Raw genomic sequence first — 22,379 nt, 5'->3', positions numbered from 1 at the left:
GTGCCGAGGGTTCGGTGGGGCTGGGCTGATGGGGGAGGCCGGTGGGCAGGGAGGTGGTGCCGCTGCTGCCCGGGCTTTGTTCCTGAAAGCCCCTCGGCGGAGAGCGCTGTGGGGCCAGGGGTGGGGGGGGGGGAGAATGTAGGGGAGACTTCGCGCCCACCCTCCCCGGGTCTGGGGATCTGCTCAACTCCTACAGTTTCTCCCTTGGGACCCCGAGTGCCCCAGCTGAGAGGGGGGCCTCGGAGGGCGCGGCTGACGTGACGTTGAAGGTCTTCCTGTGGCTTCTGTAAAGAACCGCTCACGTGGGAGCCTGCCCACATGGGCCGTCTTAGGAGCTGGACACAAGGAAGAGATATCACCGCAGGATCCACAGCTCTCGGGGTCCTTCACTCGGGTCCCTGTTTTGAGTAATAAAAGCTGACATTAAAGCACATAATATCTTACGGCTCTTCCGTACTCTGGTTTTACTTTGGAACTAACTCATTCTTAATGGATCTGAGCTAACATGTGACAGGTTTCAATTTCATTTGTGTGTGTGCACGTGTGGATTCTTATCTAAATTCTACATAAGAAAAGCAAGTAAGATTTTGGGAAAGCTGGAGAATTTAGAATATAGTCGATTTTGGTAAGGTGATCGAAAGCCTTAAATCAGGACTTGTGTACTGGTTTATATTATGACTTCCTGTTCTACAAATTTTGAATATCTTATGTCATTTGTTCAAGACAACCGATGGGTATTTCTCTCTCACATAGAATTTCTCGTTCCTTCTCTTCCTTTACTCTCTGAAATAAATAAACATATCCTTGGGTGAGGATTAAAAAAATAAAGCCAGTACAGTTCTTTTTTAGAGTACTGCATTTGAAGAACTTTAGAAGGCCTGAAATTTAGGTACTACTCTAGGGAGTATTTTTGGTTTTGTTTTATTTTTAACTGATTTATGGAGAATATAGGATATAGGTATTATAGCAAGGGAAATTAGTCTCTCAAATGATCATTTGCTTTTAAAGTGAATTTACCTTAGTATTCTCTTCCCTCCTCATCTACCTCTGATATTGGCTAGTACTGGCAAGATTTTTCAGCTTTGGAGTAAGAATTAAGGTTGAAAATGTTGGCCCATTAACTAGTTTGGTTACTTTGAGTAAGTTACTTAATCTTTTTAATCAATGAACTGGAGTACTAAAAAAATCCTACGACATGGGTTTACTGTAATAAATAAATGACATAATGAACCAGAGGGCTCCAGATAGTTAATTCATTTTACATTTTTTAAGTACATGAGCATTTAAGTTCTTTAGTGGGTGAAAGACTACTTTCTATTTTTTTCCCTAACACTTGATTACCCCCAGAACATAAGGTTTAGATTTTTCTTATTAGGTTTAATGGTTTCTATGGGGCCTTTGCAGTGATAGTTATCTTGTTATTCTCTTAGTTATATGAAATAACCCAGAGAATTTTTTCTGCCTCTCTTGTATATTCTAACTTATAATTATATACACACATCTTGAGTTTTCCGTGCCAGACTAAACTCTGAGGGGTACTTGCTCCACAGTTTTTTGTCACATAATGCTCATGGACACATTCAGTGATTTGAAAGCTTGGTGGTTAAGCTCTTTAATTAAGTTAAAAATGTTAATTGAATACAATGCAAATTTAGTATTAGCCCAAGGAAGTTTTTTGGATAAAAATGTCATCCCTTGTCTATGTAGCGCCCACCTTAAGAATGGAAATACCATGGGTTTTCATTGTTTGACATCAAAAGGACATTATCACTAGTGCATTTTTAGACTGATAATCACTAGAGGCGAAACAAAGTACACAGTAGAAAAAGAAAGTGTAGGCAATCAAAACAAAACTAGTTCTTTTCCCTTACTTATAACAAGTTTCATAACCCTATTAAGTCATCTTTTGTTAAATAGTGAAATACTCATTAAAGAATATACTAACATTTTTAAAAATGATTCTATTTCTATTTAGAGAGAGGGGAAAGGAGGGAGAGAAACGTCCATGTGAAAAAGAAACACCAATCAGTCACCTCTCACACATCCCCCAAAGGGGCCCAATGCTGGGACGGGGGTGCGGCCAGCCACCCAGGCACGTGCTGGACCCATCAGGAATCCCACCAGCAATCTCAGCTTGCAGGACGACGCTGCCCAGCCCATTGAGCCACACCAGTCAGGGCCTAACTTGAATTTAAGGTTTCCAAGTCAGAAGAGAGCCCCGCGTGTCCCAACAGCTTGATGCTGCCCCCTAGTGTTTCGTTCCCCTTGAAGTTTTCTGGAACTTAGTTTCACCCACATCTTTCCCTAAAAAAAGATCTATTTAAATTACAACTAGATTTCTTGGTGCTATATGTCCAGTCTACTTACGATTTCCTCCAGCTGCTGGTTAGTGTTACTAATAAGATGGATATAGTCATTTTGAATTGGTTAATTTTGATTGCTTTTAGCTCCCAATTTTCCAAATACTGGGTGAGTTTTGGGTGGAAATAAAACAGTATAATGCCAAATTGCCTTGCAAAAGTATATGGGGATTTCTTTCTACTTACTGATTTTACAGAGAGAAATGTCGATTTGTTGTTCCACTTATTTATGCAGTATTTGGTTAGTTCTCATATGTACCCTGACGGGATTGAGACCACAACCTTGGTATATATCAGGACGATGCCCTAGCCAGCTGAACTCCTCTGCCACGGCCTGTAGGGGACTTTTCAAAGCTGGAAGAGGGGTATATGTTAAAGGTGTATCTTTGAAGTTAGCTTTGTCTATGAATAACAGCAATTTTATTAATTTAATCTGGGCTTTGTCTTGAAAAAGGAATATTCAAAAACTGCTTTCTGGATCCACTTAATCCCATATAACTTTGTATTGCCTCGACTGTACTGAAATAAAATGGAAAATGCAAAAATTGCATTGTGAACTTTTTTTAAGTTCAAGTTTATTTTGAGCTATGATTTTCATAGAATGATCTTTGAAAAATAGTCTCTAGGACCTTTAATAACTACACGATTTTTTATAGTCATTTATGTAGTTCCAAATTGTGCCAGTTATCAATAATCCAAACTACTATTTTTCTTTTCATTATTTTCTATTCATAAGTTCTGTGTGGGCCACACAATGACTTTTAGGTTTTTCCAAAATAAGCTAATATAATTTCAAAAATTTACAGTGATTAGAATATTTAAAAGTGTGTTCAGTAGGTATTAAGGAAATTTACAACTGAAATCATAAAGTTTTCAATAACAATAACATTGAAATTATTCCAGCCACTTAAGAAACTACACTGAATATTCAGGCATTAAAACAACACAATTTATTGTTATATCACATTATAAATAATAGTGTTAAATACCATAATATATTTCTATTTTCTTATCAGAACATAATGGGTTTTTTTGTTGTTGCCAGATAAAAGGTATATTTTAATAGATTTTTCATATTAGATTTGTCACACTGAAAGATGTTACAGGAATGGGGTGGTGGTGGTGGTATTACAGGTGTAAGCATAGGGATAAAATCTAAAATCCTACTCAGTGTTTGAATTGTATTCATTAGGAGTGGCAGATGATTTTATAATTACTCATTATAGTTTAGATATTTCACTGCTGAAAGAGAATGGGGTATCAGATAATACTTGTCCTTGCGTTAACATTTCTATCACCCATGTTAGCCTTAATATGTGCCCTGCTTGTGGGGACCACCCATTTCATGCAGAAAAGAGGTTTTTGGGGATTTGAAAAGTGAATCACAATGCTTTAGGAAGTATCTTAATCCTGTCAACATAATAAGATAATGTACTTTTATAGGACCACAAGTATTGTTAGTAGAATTACTATGAATTATGCATAAGTTATTTTTCATCCTCTAGTAATTATTTAAAATTTGTCAATCAGTGATCACTTTAGTTTTTAGATTTATTATCATTCATACAGGAAGGAGAAAATCAAAATAGCCTTCAGATGTGGTAACAGGGTAACAAAGATACACATCCCAGCCCTGACTTGTGTGGCTCAGTTGTTTGGTTGACTTCCCACAATGCGAGGGGTCGCCAGTTGATTCTGCTTGGGGCCCCGAACCCGGGTTGGGGTTTGGTCCCTGGGTGGAGCACATGCCAGAGGTAGCCAGTTGATGTTTCCCTCTCACATCAATGTTTCTGTTCCTCTTCTCCCTCTCTTCCCCTCTCTCTAAAAAGAAGTGAATAAAATCTTTAAAAAGTGTATACATCTACTGTTCTGTTACTTCAATATCTTTTTTTCAAAGAATTTATTTATTATTTTTAGAGAGGGAAGGGGGGGAGAGAAAGAGAGAGAAACATCACTGTGCAGTTGCTGGGGGTCATGGCCTGCAACCCAGGGATGTAACTTCAATATCTTTAAATAAAAAGAAACCATTTCAGATGTGCCCTCACACTTCTAAATTTTTTTAAACTTTCTTTTGAATTCACTTTACATATTTTGTGAATTTCTGAGTTTTAAGATAGTGGTTTTCCTTCCACTTGTCTACTGAATTGGTAGTTTTTTAAAAAAATGTGTAGGTTAAGTGAAGGATCAGCAAACTATGTCCCACAGGCCAAATCAACCTGCTTTTGTAAATTACATACTACTGAAACACAGCCTTCTCACTTGTGTATGTATTATATGTGGCTACTTTGGTGCCATAATGGTAAAATTAAGTAGTTGCTTTAAATATAATACTATATTGCCTGCAAAACTTAAAATGTTAACTATCTGGTCCTTTTAAGCCTGCCAACCCTTGGATCCAGTTGTTAATGCTCTGTCATTATTTGACATGTTGCTATTACGTAAAATAGTTTAGAATCTATATGTGTAAAATACTTTAGTAGGAATACATTCTTTCAAATACAAATTCATAGGTAATGTGAGTTCTCATGTGTTCAGTCGCCTATTAGTGTGTAGAAGCCTTTCATCTCTTCACAAGTCCATTTTCTCTCTAGGAAGTTCAACACCCTTTATTATGTTTGCTTGGCTTGGGAATGTAAAGCCCTTGGCCTTCAACTCTGAGCTACCACCTAACACTGTCACACTGTTTCCACTCCTTTTGTAGCATCTCTCACAGTTTACTAATTTGAAAGGTGATTGTATCTTCCTGTACCTCCTTCAGAGCAGAATATATTTCATACTTATTTTTATGCCTTCTCTGCCTCGGTCCTGTTTCCCTTTCCTCATCTTCCCCTCTGCCCACTCCTCTTATTAAACAACACATGATCATGTTTAAGAGCCTGTGAACAAGTGTTTTGGTATAACGTTTAGTGCACCTCTTCCGAAGGTGAATTGTTACTTTAGTCTGTTTATTGGTGAAGAGGCATACTTTGTTATAAGGAACATAGCCTCTTGATGAAGGGGGCTATGGGAAGATTGATTTTACATGCCTTATCAAGATAAATAGTATAAAACATGATTTATTACATTATAAAACAATGAACCAGTAAAACAGTAATAGTAGAAAAACATCTTATGATTGTAATGTAGTATTTAATTATTACATAATTACATATAAAATCACATATAAAAAGAACTAGATACTATATATTATATATAATATATAATATATAATATGTAATATATAATAATATATAATAATATATATAATAATATATAATATTATATATTATATATAAACCCATATTATAAAGCAATGAGATTGGTTTTTATTCCCATAGATCTTTTTTAGCGTAGAATTTCAACTGACTTTATAACTTTTTTTTTTAAGATTTTAAAAATTTATTTAGAGAGAGAAGAAGGGAGGGAGAAATAGAAGGGAGAGAAACATTCATGTGCAAGAGAAACACCGATCTGTTGCTTCTCGCTCCTCTCGAGCTGGGGACCTGGCCCACAACGCATGCCAGCAAGCCTCTGAGCCACACCAGCCGGGGCTGGAGCATACTTTTTAAAAGTTACATTTATGGGGGTGATGTAAAATTATATGGGTTTCAAGTGTACTGTTCTATGATACATCAACTGTATGCCCACCGCCCAAAGTCAAATTCTCCATTACCGTGTATTTGACCCCCTTTACCCTTTACCACCCACCTTGGCTCTGTTTGCCTCCATACTGTTGTCTGTGTCTTGCTTGTTTGTTTTTCTTGTTCATTTGTTGCTTTCAGTTTTATATCCCACATGAGTAAAATCATACGGTTCTTGACTTTTTCTTAGCTTGTTTTGCTTAGCGTGATATTCTCGAGCCATCCACATTGTCACCAGTGGCAGTATTTCACTTTTACTTGTGGCTGAGGAGTAGTCCATATTATATACACACCACATCTTTACCCAGTCCTCTATTGAAGGACACTTGGATAGGTTCCATGTCTTGGCCACCATGAATAGTGCTGCTGTGAACATAGGGGTGCATATATTTTTGCAAATAAATGTTTTCAAATTTGGAGGTTAGATACCCAGAAGAGGGATGACTGGGTTGTATGGTAACTCTATTCTTGATTATTTGAGGAACTTTCATAATGTTTTCTGTGGTGGCTGTACCAGTTTACATTCCCACCAGCAGTGAGTGATGTGGAACATACTTTTTATGATTTTCATTTTAATTAGTGTATTAGAGTTTTTTCAAATAAAGTGAATAATCAGATGTACAATATATAACCAGTGTAAATAAAAAGTTTATTTTCAAGAAAATAATTGTACCATTTTTTAAAAAGAAGAGAAAATCAGAAAGGTATGCTAAAATCAAATCACTGAAAGAGCTTCTAAGAAAACTTCTGTAGATTCACTGTAAATAAAATATTATGTAGTACCTAATATAATTTATAGTTTACAAAACAAATGTTAGAGCTTTTTCCTATGAATATTTTTGCTTAAACACAAGTACTTGAAAGTTTTATTGAGGTTAAAATAGAAACTTTCTTAACAGGTAAGTTTGTGAGAGTATTCTTTGTTAGCTCAGTGGGTATTTTTATTTCCCCTGAAAAAAGTCATGGACGTTAGGGAGATCCTAGTTCTTTGTGAGCAGTGTTCACTTTAATTATAGTTTTTTAAAAGAAGAAAATAGGTATTAGATATGGGGAGAAGAAACTTTTTAAATTTAGAAATCATAGAAGAAATTACAGAAACAATTTCATAGGGCATATAATGAAAACATCTGTGACAGGGAAAACCATTGTAATTAAAATTAAAAGACACTGGCCTGATAATATGACCAAGTCATGTTGTGTGAAAGCACATAGATGTTGATAAAAATACTGAGACACCAGGAATGATTTTTAAAGTACAAATAAAAACAAGGAAAGATCTTATTCCAAAACTAATACACCAAGTATTATTGAGAATGCTGTGATCATATTGCTGGTAGCAGTGTAGCAAAACTTAATTTTTCTAGAAACCAATTTGGAAGTATATCACAAAACCTTTAAATTTAAAATTTGTGTAGTCTTTTCCCACATCTTAGAATTATCCAATAGCACAAATTGAAATGAAAATGATTGCATATTGTGATTAAAACTCCAGAAAAGTTGTGAAAATTTTGAAACTGCGAGTAATTTATTTTCTTCCCATGTGACATAATGTGATTTTGTTTAACCAAAACTTTTTTTAGGATTCATAATTGCTGGCTTTTATTTTTAGTTCTTTTTTCCAAAGTCATACCTGAATATAGTTTAAAGAATTAAATAGTTCTTTGAAGTTTTTAGGGAAAAGGAAAAATAATCAGTCCCCTTTCTTCTTCTAGATTCTTCTGTCTAGAAAGACAAGGAACTCCTTAAGATGATTATTTTGCTCTGCACTGCTATGTCTCCAACGTGTTCCTTACTCTTCATTCATTTTCAGTTTCAGCCATTGTCTGTCTAATGAAAGATGAGGATTTAGCATTCTTTCCATCTAACCGTATACCTTCCCATTTCCTCAACCCCAGGTTTCAGTACAGTCATATTGCAATTTTGGTTTAGAAGAGTAGTTAGAATTATATTTTTATGGCTAAAAATGTTATTTACAACTTAGCCATTGTAATAAATTGTTTCCTTTTATGCACTACTTTGTTTTTCTGGCATTAATAACTTAAAATATTTCCCTTTTTATTTTTCCATGTACCTATATATCACAAAACCTACCCCAGGTCTGGGTATAAATGTAACTTTATGAGAAAAGGGAGTGTACCCTAAGAACAGGAACACTCTATATTTGCAGAGGAATTTATGTAATTTCCATATACAGGGTGCAGCAAAAGTGAGTTTACAGTTGTCTATGAGAAACACAATTTATTCTTGCAATATTACTTGTTAATTATTGTATTATTTTCCATACAGACAACTGTAAACGTACTTTTGCCCCCCATTGTTTATTGGACACTGTCAAACTTGTTAATAAAGAGGGATTGATAATGAGATTGGTAGTTTGCTAGCAAAAGTAAAGTAGCTTTGAAATTTCAGTACACTTTTGTAAGATTCTAGTAAATAGAATCATTTCACTTGGTTCAACAATTAAGAGGGCCTTGATGGTTTAAAGTAAGTATAAGGATGGTTAAAATTAATCAGACAGAAAACTTCCTTGGTAGCAAAGAAGTAGTATGTGCTATCAACTTCAAAATATGTTACAAAAGATTGCCCTGAATATTCTGTGATTTTTTTTTAACCTCATGGAAAGGAAAGGTAATTGTACCTGGCAGTACTTACAGATGGATGGCAGGCTGGTGCAGGATCAGAGGTGTGTGACGACAGTGATGAGATGCTGAAAAAGGAGAACAAAGGGAAGGGTGCAGGTGGATGGGTTTGAGGCAGTGGCAGTAACTATTAGAATGACAGTGGTGATGATTTGGAAGAGAACACAGCTCTGCAGGTTGAGGATAAATGCTCCAGCTTTGGATTTGGTTGTGCACTGATGGAATGGTTGAAGCAACCGCAGGTTTCTTGAGACTGAGAGAACAAATCTGAGAATGAAAGAGGGCCTGGATTTTTGATCATGTAATTGTTCTGGAACCACCCATTTCTCCTCACTGCTTTTTATATGGGGATTTCCTGTTTGTTTAGTTGGTTGATAATGTTATTTTTAACCAAAGCACTCTGTTACCAGACAGTTAATACTTTTTAAAAAATTCAAAATATACAGTAAAGATTCTTGAGTTTGTGTGTTTCCTATGCCTAAGTACAAGAGTTTCTCTAGAGGAGATAGACTGAAGTGGGATTTGGGGACTGTAGAGTGCATTAATATTCAGCTTCAGTAGATGTCAGATTGCTTCCCAGAATGGTGGTACCAATATGTACTTCCACCAGCAGTGTAAGATAGTTTCTATTGCTCTTCATTACATCTTTGCTTAACACCTGGTATTGTCAGATACTAATGTTTACCTATTAATCCCTTGGTGCATAAGTTAATTATTAGTAATCATGTTGCTTCTCAAACAGCTGTCTTGTTTATATCCTTTGTGTAGTTGTCTATGCAGTATTGGAGTTTGTGTGTGTGTGTGTGTGTGTGTGTGTGTGTGTGTGTGTGTATTCATTCCATATATCCCGGATAATTTTTATGTGCTTATATATACACATTGCAAATATCTGCTAGGGTAAGGATCATCATATGCTTTGTTTATAGTGTTCTTTATTATAAAGTAATACTTAAAGAATTTAGCATAATTAAATTAATCAAACATTTTCTTTAAGTTTGTGCTTTCTGTGTCTTATCTGAAAAATGTTTCCCTACCCTAAAATTATGACATTCTTCTGTATTTTCTTCCAAAATTTGTTAAGGATCTTGCTTTTCATATTTAGGTTTTGAATCTTCTTGGAATTGACTTATGTATTGTGTGAGAAACAACCATGTTTATACATTCAATATTTTTTTTTTTGTTTCTGAATTGTCCTCTGTTCCTCTGGTTTATTTGTCCCTCCCTGTGCCAGTTCCATGGGGTTTTTTTAAAGATTTTATTTATTTTTAGAGTGAGGGGAGGGAGGGAGAAAGAGAGGGAGAAAAACATTGATGTGTGAGATAAACATTGACTGGTTGCCTCTTGTACACCCCCACTTGGGGACCTGGCTTACAATCCAAGCATGTGCCCTGATTGGGAATCAAACCAGCAGACAGGAAATTAGATTTCTAAAGTCTTTTCATTGCAATATATTATATGTACAGAAAAGTACAGAGTATAAGTGCAGTGAATTATCACAAAGCAATACCATTATTCAAGGCAAGAAAGAGAACACTACCATACTTTTTAATCACAATTATTGCCCCTTACCTTTCTTTTAAAAGGTAAACATTATCTTGGTTTAGTTTAGCCAAATTTTGACTCTCTCTCTCTCTCTCTTTCTATATATATATATAGAATTGTGCAGTATGGTTTCTTTAGTGTTTGTCATTTTTCACTCCATCTAGTATTTGTAAAATTCATCTGTTAATGCATGAAGCTATACTTTTATTTTCATTTCTGTGTAGTATTTCATTGTAAGAATATTGTTTTATTTAGTTATTCTACTATTGATGAACATTTGGCCTTTTTCTGTTTTTGAGCTATAATGAATAACGATCGTGTGAACTTTTATGTTCATGTCTGTTGGTGCCCCTGCGCCATTTCTGCTGATTGTATACCCACGAGTAGAATTGCTGTGTGAGTGAGTTTGCTTGTGCTCAGCTTCTGTCAGATCCTGCCAAACAGTTTCTGAAAGATACCAACCTACCATCCCATCAGCAGTGTATACAGGTTCCAGTAGACTCCATATCCTTGCTTACATCTTTTGTATTCTATTCATCCTTGCTGGTATACAGTGGTATCTAATTGTGATTTTATTTTACATTTCTCTGATGACTACCATGGTTGAGAATCTTCATTTGCTTCTGAGAAATTTAGGTATCTTATGAAGTACATGTTCACACTTCTGGTGCATTTCCCCACCAAGTTGTTTCTCGGCCTTCAGCTGATCTGTGGAAATTCCTTCTGTATTCTTGACTGGTAACACTGGTAATCTCCTAAATTGTTACTTACCATTTTAGTCTCTTAATGAAAACTTGATGAACAGAAATTTCTTAATTTTAATGTACTATACTTTATAGTGCTTTTTACATCTCTATCTCAAAGGTCTTGAAATTAGTCTCCCAAATAAATGTGCACTTCACAGTACAGTAGCCACTAGTAGCCCCATGTGGAAATTGAGCACTTGAAATATGGCTAGTCTGAATTAAGATGTTCTGTCTATGTAATATACATTATTTCAAAGACATAGTATTAAAAAAGAATCTAAAAATCTCAGTAAGAATTTTTATGTTGATTACATATTAAAACAGTATTTTAGATATAGTGGGTTAAATAAAATAGAGCATAAACACCTGAAACCTGTACAATTTTGTTAATTAGTATCACCCTAATAAATACAATAAAAAGGAAAAAATGTATAAATAAAAAAATAGAGCATGAAAATTACTTTCACCAGTTTACTGTAGAAAACTTTAAAATTACATAATTGACCCACATATTTCCATGTCTAGAAGCATGTGGCCAAGAGAACATTCTGAGATGAAGGGCATGTCCTATGTCCACACTGTCCATTATAATAGCAATGATCCAATGTAGCTATTGAGCATTTAAAATGTAGCTTAGCTTAAGGTGACTAAGAAGCTGAATTTTTAATGTAATTGTAGTTAGTTTAAATTTAAGTAACCAATGTGGCTTGTGGTTGCCATATTGGACAGCACAGTTCTGAGCATTTTATTGCTTCAACATTTTTTGTTTCAGGTTTAAATCCATCTGTAATTGAATTTAATAATATGAGGATAGGGATTGTTTTATTTATTTTTTCTTCTATATGGAAATTTAGTTGACCAACCACCAAGGAAAAGAGAATCCTTTCCTACTTTTACACGCTCTTATTTTGTTTCTTTGGTATGTTTGTTTGTTCTTAAACCAAATACCACACTCTTGAGTAACTGGTGGAGTAAGTGCTCTGATCTCATCAGAGTGTTCTTTTTTTTTTAAAAGTGTCTTGGCCACTCTTGGCCCTGTCTTTTTCCACCTGAATATAAAAAATACCTCAAATTCTCACAAAATTACTTCTGTTTGAATTTTTTTAAAAATTTATTGATTCTTTAGAAAGAGCAAAAGAGGAAGAGACAGAGAGACAGAGAGACAGAGAGACAACAATTGGTTGTTCCACTTATTTATGCATTCATTGGTTGCTTTTTGTATGTGCCCTGACTGGGATCAAACCTGCAACCTTGGCATATGGGAACAACATTCTAACCAGCTGAGTTACTTGGCCAGGACACTGCTGGGGTTTTTATCAAGATTACATTGGATCTGTATCATATTCAATCATAAACACAATATAGTCATCCATTTATATAGGTCTTTAATTTCTCTCAATAATATCAGATCCTTTTTCTTTATGTAAAGGTCTTGAAAATCTTTTGTTACATTTATTCCTAGCTATTGGCTATTGTAAATAATACTGTTTTCTAATTTTATTTTCTAATTATTGCTGATTATAGAAATACAGTTGATTTTTGGTTATAATGTCCTTATATCCAGCAACTTGACTAAACTAACTTACTAATTCTTAGAGATTCTTTTGGATTTTCTATGTACCCAATCCTGCTATTTGTGAATAATGACAGTTTAATTTGCTTTTGACTCTTAATACATTTTATCCTTTTATTTCATCCTGCCTTATTGCACTGACCACGGCCTCAAGAGCAGGATCAGCAGACTTTGTGAAGGACCAGATAGGAGGAAAGCCAGCAATTCCTGTATAAATATATACACTCTCAAGTGTTGTGCTAAGAGGGAATCAGAGTAGTTTGGTGGATGAGTCTTGAACAATTTGTATTAATTCAAAGGACTGTACACTGTTTTGATAAAAGGGGCCATTTTTACACAAAATTAGAAAAGGAAAGAATGATTAATAGCCATGAAAGAATGGGGTAAAACATTTGCCTAGCGGATTGGCAACTGCTGGAAAGCTTATGATTATTTTGAGTGTGACTAAGTATAAACTAATATGTGCCTTTCTTTTTAAATCCCTTTAGGAAAAGTAGAAATGAAGGTACATATGCACACAAAATTTTGCCTCATTTGTTTGCTGACATTTATTTTTCATCATTGCAACCACTGCCATGGAGACCATGATCACGGTCCCGAAGAACATCACAGACACCATCATGGAATGACAGAGTCGGAGTCGAGCAAATTTTCAGTGCAGGATGCTGAAAATGAAAAAAAATATTATATTGAGAAACTTTTTGACCGTTATGGTGAAAATGGAAGATTATCCTTTTTTGGTCTGGAGAAACTTTTAACAAACTTGGGCCTTGGAGAGATCAAAGTAGTTGAGATTAATCATGAGGATCTTGGCCACGATCATGTTTCTCACTTAGATATTCTGGCAGTTCAAGAAGGAAAGCATTTTCACTCACATAACCATCAGCATTCCCATAAGCATTTAAATTCAGAAAATCAAACTGTGACCAGCGTATCAACAAAAAGATACCATAAGTGTGATCCAGAGAAAGAGACAATTGAAGTATCTGTCAAATCTGATGATAAACATATACATGATCGCAATCATCGCTTATGTCATCACCATTGTTTGCGTCATCATAACCTCGATCATAACACTACTCAGCATTTTCCTAATGATTCCATTACTCACAGTGAGCATGGAGAGCCTAGCCATGAACCTTCGACAGAGACCAATAAAACACAGGAGCAATCGGAAAGTAAGCTACCAAAAGGAAAGAGGAAGAGAAAAGGGAAGAAGAGTCATGAAAATTCAGAGGTTATTACACCAGGTTTTCCTCCTAACCATGATCAGGGTGAACAATATGAACATAATCGGGTTCATAAACCGGATCGTGTACATAACCCAGGTCATTCTCATGTGCATCTTCCAGAACATACTGGTCATGATCCTGGTCATGGACACCAAGATCCTGATCCTGATAATGAAGGTGAGCTTCGACATACTAGAAAGCGAGAAGCACCACACGTTAAAAAAAGTGCAATTTATTCAGCTACGAGTCACAAAGATCATAATGAAGATGACCGTCAACATGAGGTAAGTATAAGAAGGTGGTTGCTCCGTAATTCTCAGATAATTGGGGAGTATTTTAGGTAAAAAGAGAAGTGACAGTGGAATAGTTAATCATATTCAAACTTATTTGTAGGTGATTTCTAGGTAATGTAAAATAAATACATCAAAGAATTAAAATCAGATTAGAGATCTTTATCTGGATTTTCACTTGCATTCTTTGTTCTCAAATTTAGGTTCTTAAAATCTAAATGTTTGAAGGTTGTTAGAAATTATACTCTTGTATTCATTCTTTATTTTACTGACTTGCTTATGACTTTTTTAGACTTCCCAAGTTAGTTTTCATGTTGTTACTATTAGCTGGTTTCCAGATACTCTAGTCAGTTTTCCCTCTGGGGAAGTGGCTTGACAAGTTTCTTATTTGAAATTATTAAGTTGTTGAATTAATTATGAATTGGTTCCCAGTTATTAATATAGCTCTGTATCAGGTATTTTGTAAATATGGTAGGTTTTTTTTTTCTGTATCACTGTATGATATGGCCTACTTGCTCATAATATATTTTTTTTTCATGCCTTTGACAGATTTAGGCTGAATATCAAAAGGTGTAATAGGAAGCTAATAGTAATGGGGTGATTGTAATTTTCTTCTAAGTTTTCATGTTTTTTTTAGTACTTTAACATTTGATTGGTTCCTTCTTAGTTTTTTTTTGAACTAGTCATCTTAGACACATTTTTTTTGTTTCGTTAAAGATATATTAACACCTTTGTTTAATTTTTATCACTCAAGCTTTAAAAAATTGTTGAATTTGTTGTTCATATGTATGAAAGCACCATCAAATGTGGAATACAACTTCACCCTTTGTTGTTTATGTCTCTATTATTGAAGTATGTTTTGCATCTAAGTAAATATCTTGGTGTTTCTTCCCTGGAGAAATCATCAGGTACTTGGTTTTTAGCAGTATAAACACTGATTTTAATATAACTCATATTTTAAAATTTTAGTGTACTTTTAAAGAAATATGTTCATTTATTACTCTGGACAATATTCTAGAATCTTTTGTTGATAATAACTGGATAATATCATTAATGTTTTTTCTTTGTATCAAATTTGTGGTATCTGAATCATCAGACCTGATACATGTTGGGAATTTTCTCAGGGTTTATGGAAATATTGTACACATTGGATAAGGTACCTAGTACCTTAGGTTAAAACCTGAGAAGAGTTGTTTTTGTTTGTTTCTTTGTATGTATGTTCTGACTTTGTTTTTTGTACATAGATAAAATCATATAATGAGATAGCAAGTCAATAAACAAGCATGCTACCTTAGTGGATATGTATGAAAAAGAGGCAGTACCATCTTTTTGCCATAATTTAAAATATTTGTTTGCTATATTTATGGACTCAAATTGGATTACTCTGTTTCCTGCTTTGTTTTGTTTTGCACTTACAAAGAACCAGTGGATGAAGCTGCCTTTTTTTTCCATCTTCCAGGTTTAGCATTGGGTTAGAATTACCCAATATAATACTTTTTCAGGGTGCCTTAGGCAGTGAAAAAGCCTATATTATAGTATAATATAAAGTTATTAAAGTACTTTAAGTTTATTTAACATTGTTTTACAAGGCTGAATCTTGAGTGATAAATATGCTTTGACTAGAGAAGTGATTTTCTTCCTCACTCTTTAAGACTCTTGGGAATGTAGTTGTGAATCTCTCTTATCGATGGCAAAAGATCATTATCTTTCATGTGTTAGAGTGGGAAAATGGTACAAGTCCATAAAAAGTCTTGGGTAACAAGTTGAATAAATCCCCATCATAAATTTCTATCCAAAAGCTTTACTTCTAATAGATACCCATGCATTACAAATTTTTTCCAAATGCTAATAGAATATTTTCTTTGTACAGTACTTTTTCTGCGTAACACTCTTACAACACTCTTTTACTTAATTTGTTTTATCAATTTCCTTGCAGTGCTTGAATGTCACTCAGTTGTTGAAACACTATGGTCATGGTGCCAACTCGCCGATCTCAGCTGATCTGTTTACATATCTTTGCCCTGCATTGTTGTATCAGATTGACAGCAGACTTTGTATTGAGCATTTTGACAGACTTTTAGTTGAAGATTTAAATAAGGATAAAAATACAGTTCCTGAAGATAAGGCAAATATAGGGGCATCAGGTAAGAAAGATTTAAATTTTTTATCCTCAAAATTATTTCTATACTACTTTTTTATGCAGTTGAATTAGAAACTAATTCCAGTTTATTGCCTTCCTTTTAATGTCTTTCAATATGTTTTAATATGTGTGTTTAAAAAAGATTAGGGGAAGATGCAGTACAATTTAGTTACCTCTGCTGGTATTTATGGACGAACGCTTTGTTAGAGAACTAGATTTAAAACTAGATATACAGGTTTGTGACAAATGGATCTTTCTTGATGGGCAAATGTAAGTAACAGGGCCCCTAATTAAAGTTATTTGGTGTTCTAATTGCCCAATATTTAGCAGGGTTCGAGAGGCTCTGGTTAAGCTAAGATTATTAAGTTTTTAAGGAAGTATAAAGGGAAGCCAGTGTGGTTAAACCTTAGGAATGTCTCAGAAATGTCAGAATTTGGCATATGAACTTCATCATGGGCATTTCTAGAAAGCTCAAGTAAGGCAAAACCAAAACTATTTTAAAACTTTCCTAGGCCCTTTTTTCCTATCTAGTGTCCAAATAGTTCCACTTTGATGTTCACAGGTACCTCACACTTAGTATTTCCAAACTTCACACATAATATGTATCTCTTATTGAATCCCAGGCCATTAAAATCCATGCTTTTGATAATCTGAAAATCTTTGACTTTTTTCTCTCAAGTATGTGTTTCCTTTTTTCCTTGTATAATCAGCTGTCAAGTCCAATTGAGTCTTCTCTTAAGTATCTCCTAACTCACTGTGTCATAATTTGAGTTTAGGTTTTTCTTGTTTTGTTTTTTTATTGAATTGTTGAAATAACTTTATAACCTTTCCTGTCTGTGTTCTTGACACCTTGTACTTTAACATCTTTAGCACTTGAGCTAGATTTGTCTTTCTAAATTGCAAATGAGATTCTCTGATGAGTTCTTTGTAGTGATAGCTAACATATTATTTTTATTTTATATATTAGCAACTATGAATAGCAGGCACTTTTCTAAACTCAGTTCATTGACTTCTCAAAACAGTCCTATGAGGTGGAGAATGTTATCCTAATTACTTTGCCAAAGTCTCAGACCAGTAAGTGATAATGCTTGGATTCAAGCTTAGGAAGCTGAACTAACTTGTTATCCATGTGCTAAGTATTGTACGTGCTTTCTTCTTTTCATTAAATTTTAACAGTAATCTATTAAATTATTATGTGAGGGAGCTATTAAATGATTCTTAAAGGTAAGGAAGCTGGGGTAGAGAAAAGTTTAGAAACTTAACTGAAATCCTGACCTAACAAATGATAGAGCCCACAAACCCTAATGTCTGATAAATCCTCTAGGCAGTTCATCACTATGCCATTGTCTTCCAAATTTAGTTAATTCTGGTATCACCTTGGTGATCGTTGCCATATATCTTCACAGTATATTTTTTCATTTGATCTCTAATATTTTTACTTATCTTTTATATATATATATTATAAGCAATAATATGAATTTGATACCATGTGTTATATTTTCCTCAGATATTTTAGGAAACTGCATTGTGCTATATCGTTCAAAGTTCAGAGTCCTTTATTCAGCCAGACAGGATTTCTAGAATATAAATCCTGCCCACCTATCTTCCATTCTTAATCCCCCATCATTCATTTATTTCTTGTTCGCTCTAACCATAGCAAACTTCTGATAATAGGTTATGCTGTTTCTTCCTCATTCTTCGTAGCCTTTTCATATTCTAAACCTCTCTACCTGACTGACTACTATGGTTCCTCAAAATTTCAGCTCAAGGATTAGCCTCTCTGAGATAATTTACTGATCCTTTCTTGACACCCTGTGGATATTTTCATCATTGTACAGAGCTTGGGGGATCTTAATGTAATTGTATCAACTATCTGTTTTTGGTGACTTCACTTGCTTAAAGGAACTGACTCTTTTATCTCAGCATCCGTAGTCCCAAAGATAAAGGATACTTTGCACAAAAAGTAAGCACTCATATATTGATTAAATGAATTAATTGCGTAAGATTAGCCTATAAGGGTTCAGTTATAACCCAGGAAAGACACTTGTTGAAAACGAGTCTTTGAAAATCATCTTATGAATGTCAATCAGCCTGATGAACTTGGGTAGATAATATTCTGTGAGTGGGATTTCCATGAACTTCATCATGTGCAAAATCATGATGAACACAGTGTTTGTTGAAATGCCCAAGATATAGTGGTGCTATTGCATAGTCATTAAAATTATTAAATTGATGTATAAATAGGGATTAAAAACAGAATTCTGAGATAAAATTGAAAGGACAATTAAAATGTTTTCTTTAGTGTAGTAATAAGGTTTAAAAATATTATATTTCAGTATGTGAGGTTTACTTGGGATAGAGATATTCCTTAAAGCTTGAAAGAGTACAAACAAAATGCTCTCAATGTATATAACAAAGTAAGTCTTTTAGGTGCTGCCTATTCTTGATTAATTTCTTTGCAATAGAAAAGTAACTTGAGACTTGATGAATTAATCATGGTAGCCTATATTTATTGGAACCTTACCCTGTGCTGTTCTAAACACTTCTACAAGTGTTTAATATGCTCCATTTAATTGTTAAACCCATGAGATAGGCACTTTTATTAACTTCTATTTGCTGAGGAAAGGAGGCTCTGAGAAGTTAAGTAACTTCCATAATCTCACATAGCTGCCAGGGAGCAGAGCCTAATAGGAACTAGAGTATTGTCTGTATAGAAGCCTAGGAACTATCAGAAGGAGAAACTAAGAAAACAATCCTATTTACAATTCAACAACAAATAAATAAATAAGGCACCTAGGAATAAATGTGACCAACGAGGTAAAATACCTTTACTCAGAAAATTTTAAGACACTGAAGAAAGAAACTGAAGAAGGTACAAATAAGTGGAAGCACACACCAAGTTCATGCATAGGGAGACTTAACATCATTAAAATGTCCATACTACCAAGTAGTACATAGATTTAAAGCAATTCCTATCAAAATACCAATCAAATATTCATAGAACTATAACAAATATTCTAAAAATTTATGTGGAACCACGAAAGACTCCAAATAGCCTCAGCAGTCTTGAGAAAGAAGAACAAAGTTGAAGGCATCATGCTACCTGATATCAAACTATATACTACAAGGCCACAGTAATCAGAAAAGCATGGTACTGGCATAAAAACAGACCAACAGATCAATAGATCAATGGAACAGAATAAAGAAGCCAGAAATGAACCCATACCTTTATGGTCAATTAATATATGTGGGAGGAAATAAGAACATATAATGGGGTAAGGACAATCTGTTCAATAAATGGTGTTGGGAAATTCGTGCAGGTACATGCAGAAAAATGAAAGTAGACCATGTCCGTACATGGATACAAGAATAAACTCAAAATTGATTAAAGACTTAAATGTAGATGGCCAGAATGGCCAGAATGGCCAGAGGGAAGAGGGGGCGAGGGATGTGGGCAGGTGAGTGGGGATGGAGATATCTCTAATAGTGTAAGCAATAAAAATAAAGAAAAAAAAAGACTTAAATGTAAGATTCCAAACCATAGTAATCATGGAAGAAAACATAGGGAGTAAAATCTCAGGCATTTCTCATGGCAGCATTTTTTTCTGGTATATCTTTTTGGGCAAGGGAAACAAAGGAAAAACAAAGGGGACTACATCAGACTAAAAAATGTTTGTGCAGCAAAGGAAACCATCAACAAAATGGAAAGACAGTCCATTGAATGAAAGAACATATTCACCAATGCTATGTCTGATTAGAGGTTAATACCCAAAAACTTATTAAGAACTTGACTCAACACCAAAAATCAATTAATCCAATTGATGGCCAGAGGGAAGGGGGCAGCGGGGGCTGAGTGGAGGCAAGCGAAAGGGGGCAGAAATGGGGACATCTGTAATAGTGTCAACAATAAGAATAAAGAAAAAAAATTAAGTTTTTTAAAAGGTATTCAGAAAAAAAAATGGGCAAAGGACCTGAATAGCTATTTCTCCAAAGAGGACATACAGATGGCCAATAGAGATACGAAAAGACACTCAGCATCACTAATCATCAGAAAACTGCAAATTAAAAACTCAACGAGATATCATCTCACATCTGTCAGGATGGCCATCATCAATAAATAAGAAACAACAAGTGCTGGTGAGGATGTGGAGAAAAGGGAACCCTCGTGCACTATTAGTAGGAATGCAGACTGGTGGAGCCACTGTGGAAAACAGTACAGAGTTTCCTCAAAAAGCTGGAACTGCATTATGACCCAGCAATTCCACTTCTGGTAATATATCTGAAGAAACCCCAAAACAATGATTTGTAAGAATATATGCCACCCCTGTGATCATTGCAGTCCTATTTACAATTGCCAAGATTTTGACTCAGCCCTAGTACCCATCAGTAGATGAGTGGATACAAAAGCGGTGGTACATTTACACAATAGAGCACTACCCAGCTGTAAAAAAGGACATCTTACCTTTTTTTTTTTTGACAGTATGAATGGGCCTGGAGAGTATGCTAAGTGAAATAAGTCAATCAGAGAAAAATAAATACCATGTGATTTCACTTGTATATGGAATCTAATGAACAAAATAAACAAAATAGACTCATAGATTCTGAGAAATGACTGACAGCTGTCAGAGGGGAGGGATGGGGTTAGGGGGCTGGGTGAAAATAGGTGAAGGGATTAAGCTAAAAAAAAACTCTCATAAATGATAGACTTCAGTATGGTGATTACCAGAGGGAAAGGGGGTTGGAGGCAGAAAGAAGAGGGTATGGGGGGGTGGAATAAATGGTGATGGAAGGAGACTAGACTTTGGGTGGTAAACACACATAATGTATTGCAGAATTGTACACTTGAAACCCATATAATTTTATTAACCAATATAACCCCAATAAATTCAGTAAAATATTTTTAAAAGTGAAAAAAAACCTTTAAATGTAACCTCTATGTTCTTAACCTATGCTGTGCTGGACTGCTTCCTGCTAAAAAGGTTCTTTGCTAGAATGTGACAGGGAGATAGTTGTCTTTAGTTATCTGTTAAAACACCACTAAGCATAATGCAGACACAAGAAAGTGATATGGAGGTAGATATTGGTATGTAATTATTGCTGTAATTCTAGATTAGTAAGGAAGAAGACAAGAATAGTCTTTTAGGTAGATAGGCTAGGTTCAGTCTGGTATGATCAGTAAAGCGAGAGAAAGTGAGTCCACACCCCAGATTTGAATGCTGATTTTTGGATAGATAAAAATATGTTCCCCTTGCTGACTTCCTATTTACTCATCTTTGTAGATGAGTAAATATTTCGGGAGTTACAGTCATTTGCAGGTGCTTCTAAATTCTCCTTGTGACAGAAGAGAAAGGGAAGCTAGGCCTGAGATTAGTTAATTAAAAATAAAATTCATTTGTTCCATACAGACAAAAATGAGGACTGATGAAATTATCACATCAAGAGTTAAGATTAATAGACTTTTCTATCTTTAAGGCCTCGAAAAATTCTACATCTTTGCTTTCACATCAACTGTGGAATATGACTTAAGAGTTTGTATGTTGTAATATTGGCATCATCTATTTTATAAGCTGTTGACAGATGCTTGACTATAGTAATATTGCAAATTATAACTCAATCTGAAAAGCTTAAAGACAAATATATTACTAATAGTGAATATTGATTAGTTGTTTGCAGGTAGTTAGTAGCATTGTCAGAAATGAAGACTGAATTATGTCCTGATAGATGTTAGTTAACAGTTAGAAAGCCCTGCTAAAATTTTTTTTTAATGACTGCCACACCATTAAGAAAGGTTAACTTGTTCTGTGTAAATCTCCCGTAGTGACACAGCTACTACCTCATTAACTGTTCAAAGAGTGCTGTAAACCAAATACATTATGTACTGTGTATGGTAGAAATCATTTGTTTCACAAGATTGGCTCATTTAGTCATAGAGTTGACCCTAGCTTAATTACCAAGGGGGTTTGTGAGCAGGTCGCTAAGCATTTTCTGCCAATTAAAATGCTGAAACAGTATAGAAAACTGCCATCTTGCACATGCTTTGAACCAAGTTAATTAGAAAGTTTCCACAGATGAGTTCTTCTTTTTAAAAGAATGCATTTTCTCTCTAGATAATGAGAAAGGGAGTTGGTGAATAACTAAGCTTGAAGACCTTTAACATTTTAAGCGACCCAATTTGCAGAATAAGTGAAGCTTGTTTCAGACATCTATTTAGAGAGTTTTTTTTTTAATTGCATTTGG

General features: G+C 34.7%; 1 protein-coding gene across 4 annotated transcripts in view; it reads left to right on the top strand.

Annotated features, from left to right (window-relative positions):
• SLC39A10 (solute carrier family 39 member 10) overlaps positions 1-22,379 on the top strand; it is a 121,786-nt gene that overhangs the window by 72,706 nt on the left and 26,701 nt on the right. For all 4 annotated transcript variants that reach the window (XM_045817701.1, XM_045817638.1, XM_045817745.1 and 1 more), the window contains 2 exons: positions 12,969-13,996; positions 15,939-16,146. In XM_045817701.1, coding sequence (XP_045673657.1) covers positions 12,980-13,996; positions 15,939-16,146 — 1,225 coding nt within the window. In that variant the 5' untranslated portion in view covers positions 12,969-12,979. The remainder of the gene's footprint in view (positions 1-12,968; positions 13,997-15,938; positions 16,147-22,379) is intronic.

This window comes from Phyllostomus hastatus, unplaced genomic scaffold, assembly GCF_019186645.2.
Source record: "Phyllostomus hastatus isolate PE091 unplaced genomic scaffold, TTU_PhHast_1.1 phas_contig_1, whole genome shotgun sequence".
In the NCBI taxonomy this organism is placed as follows: domain Eukaryota; kingdom Metazoa; phylum Chordata; class Mammalia; order Chiroptera; family Phyllostomidae; genus Phyllostomus; species Phyllostomus hastatus.
This window is presented reverse-complemented; position numbering and strand designations above follow the sequence as displayed.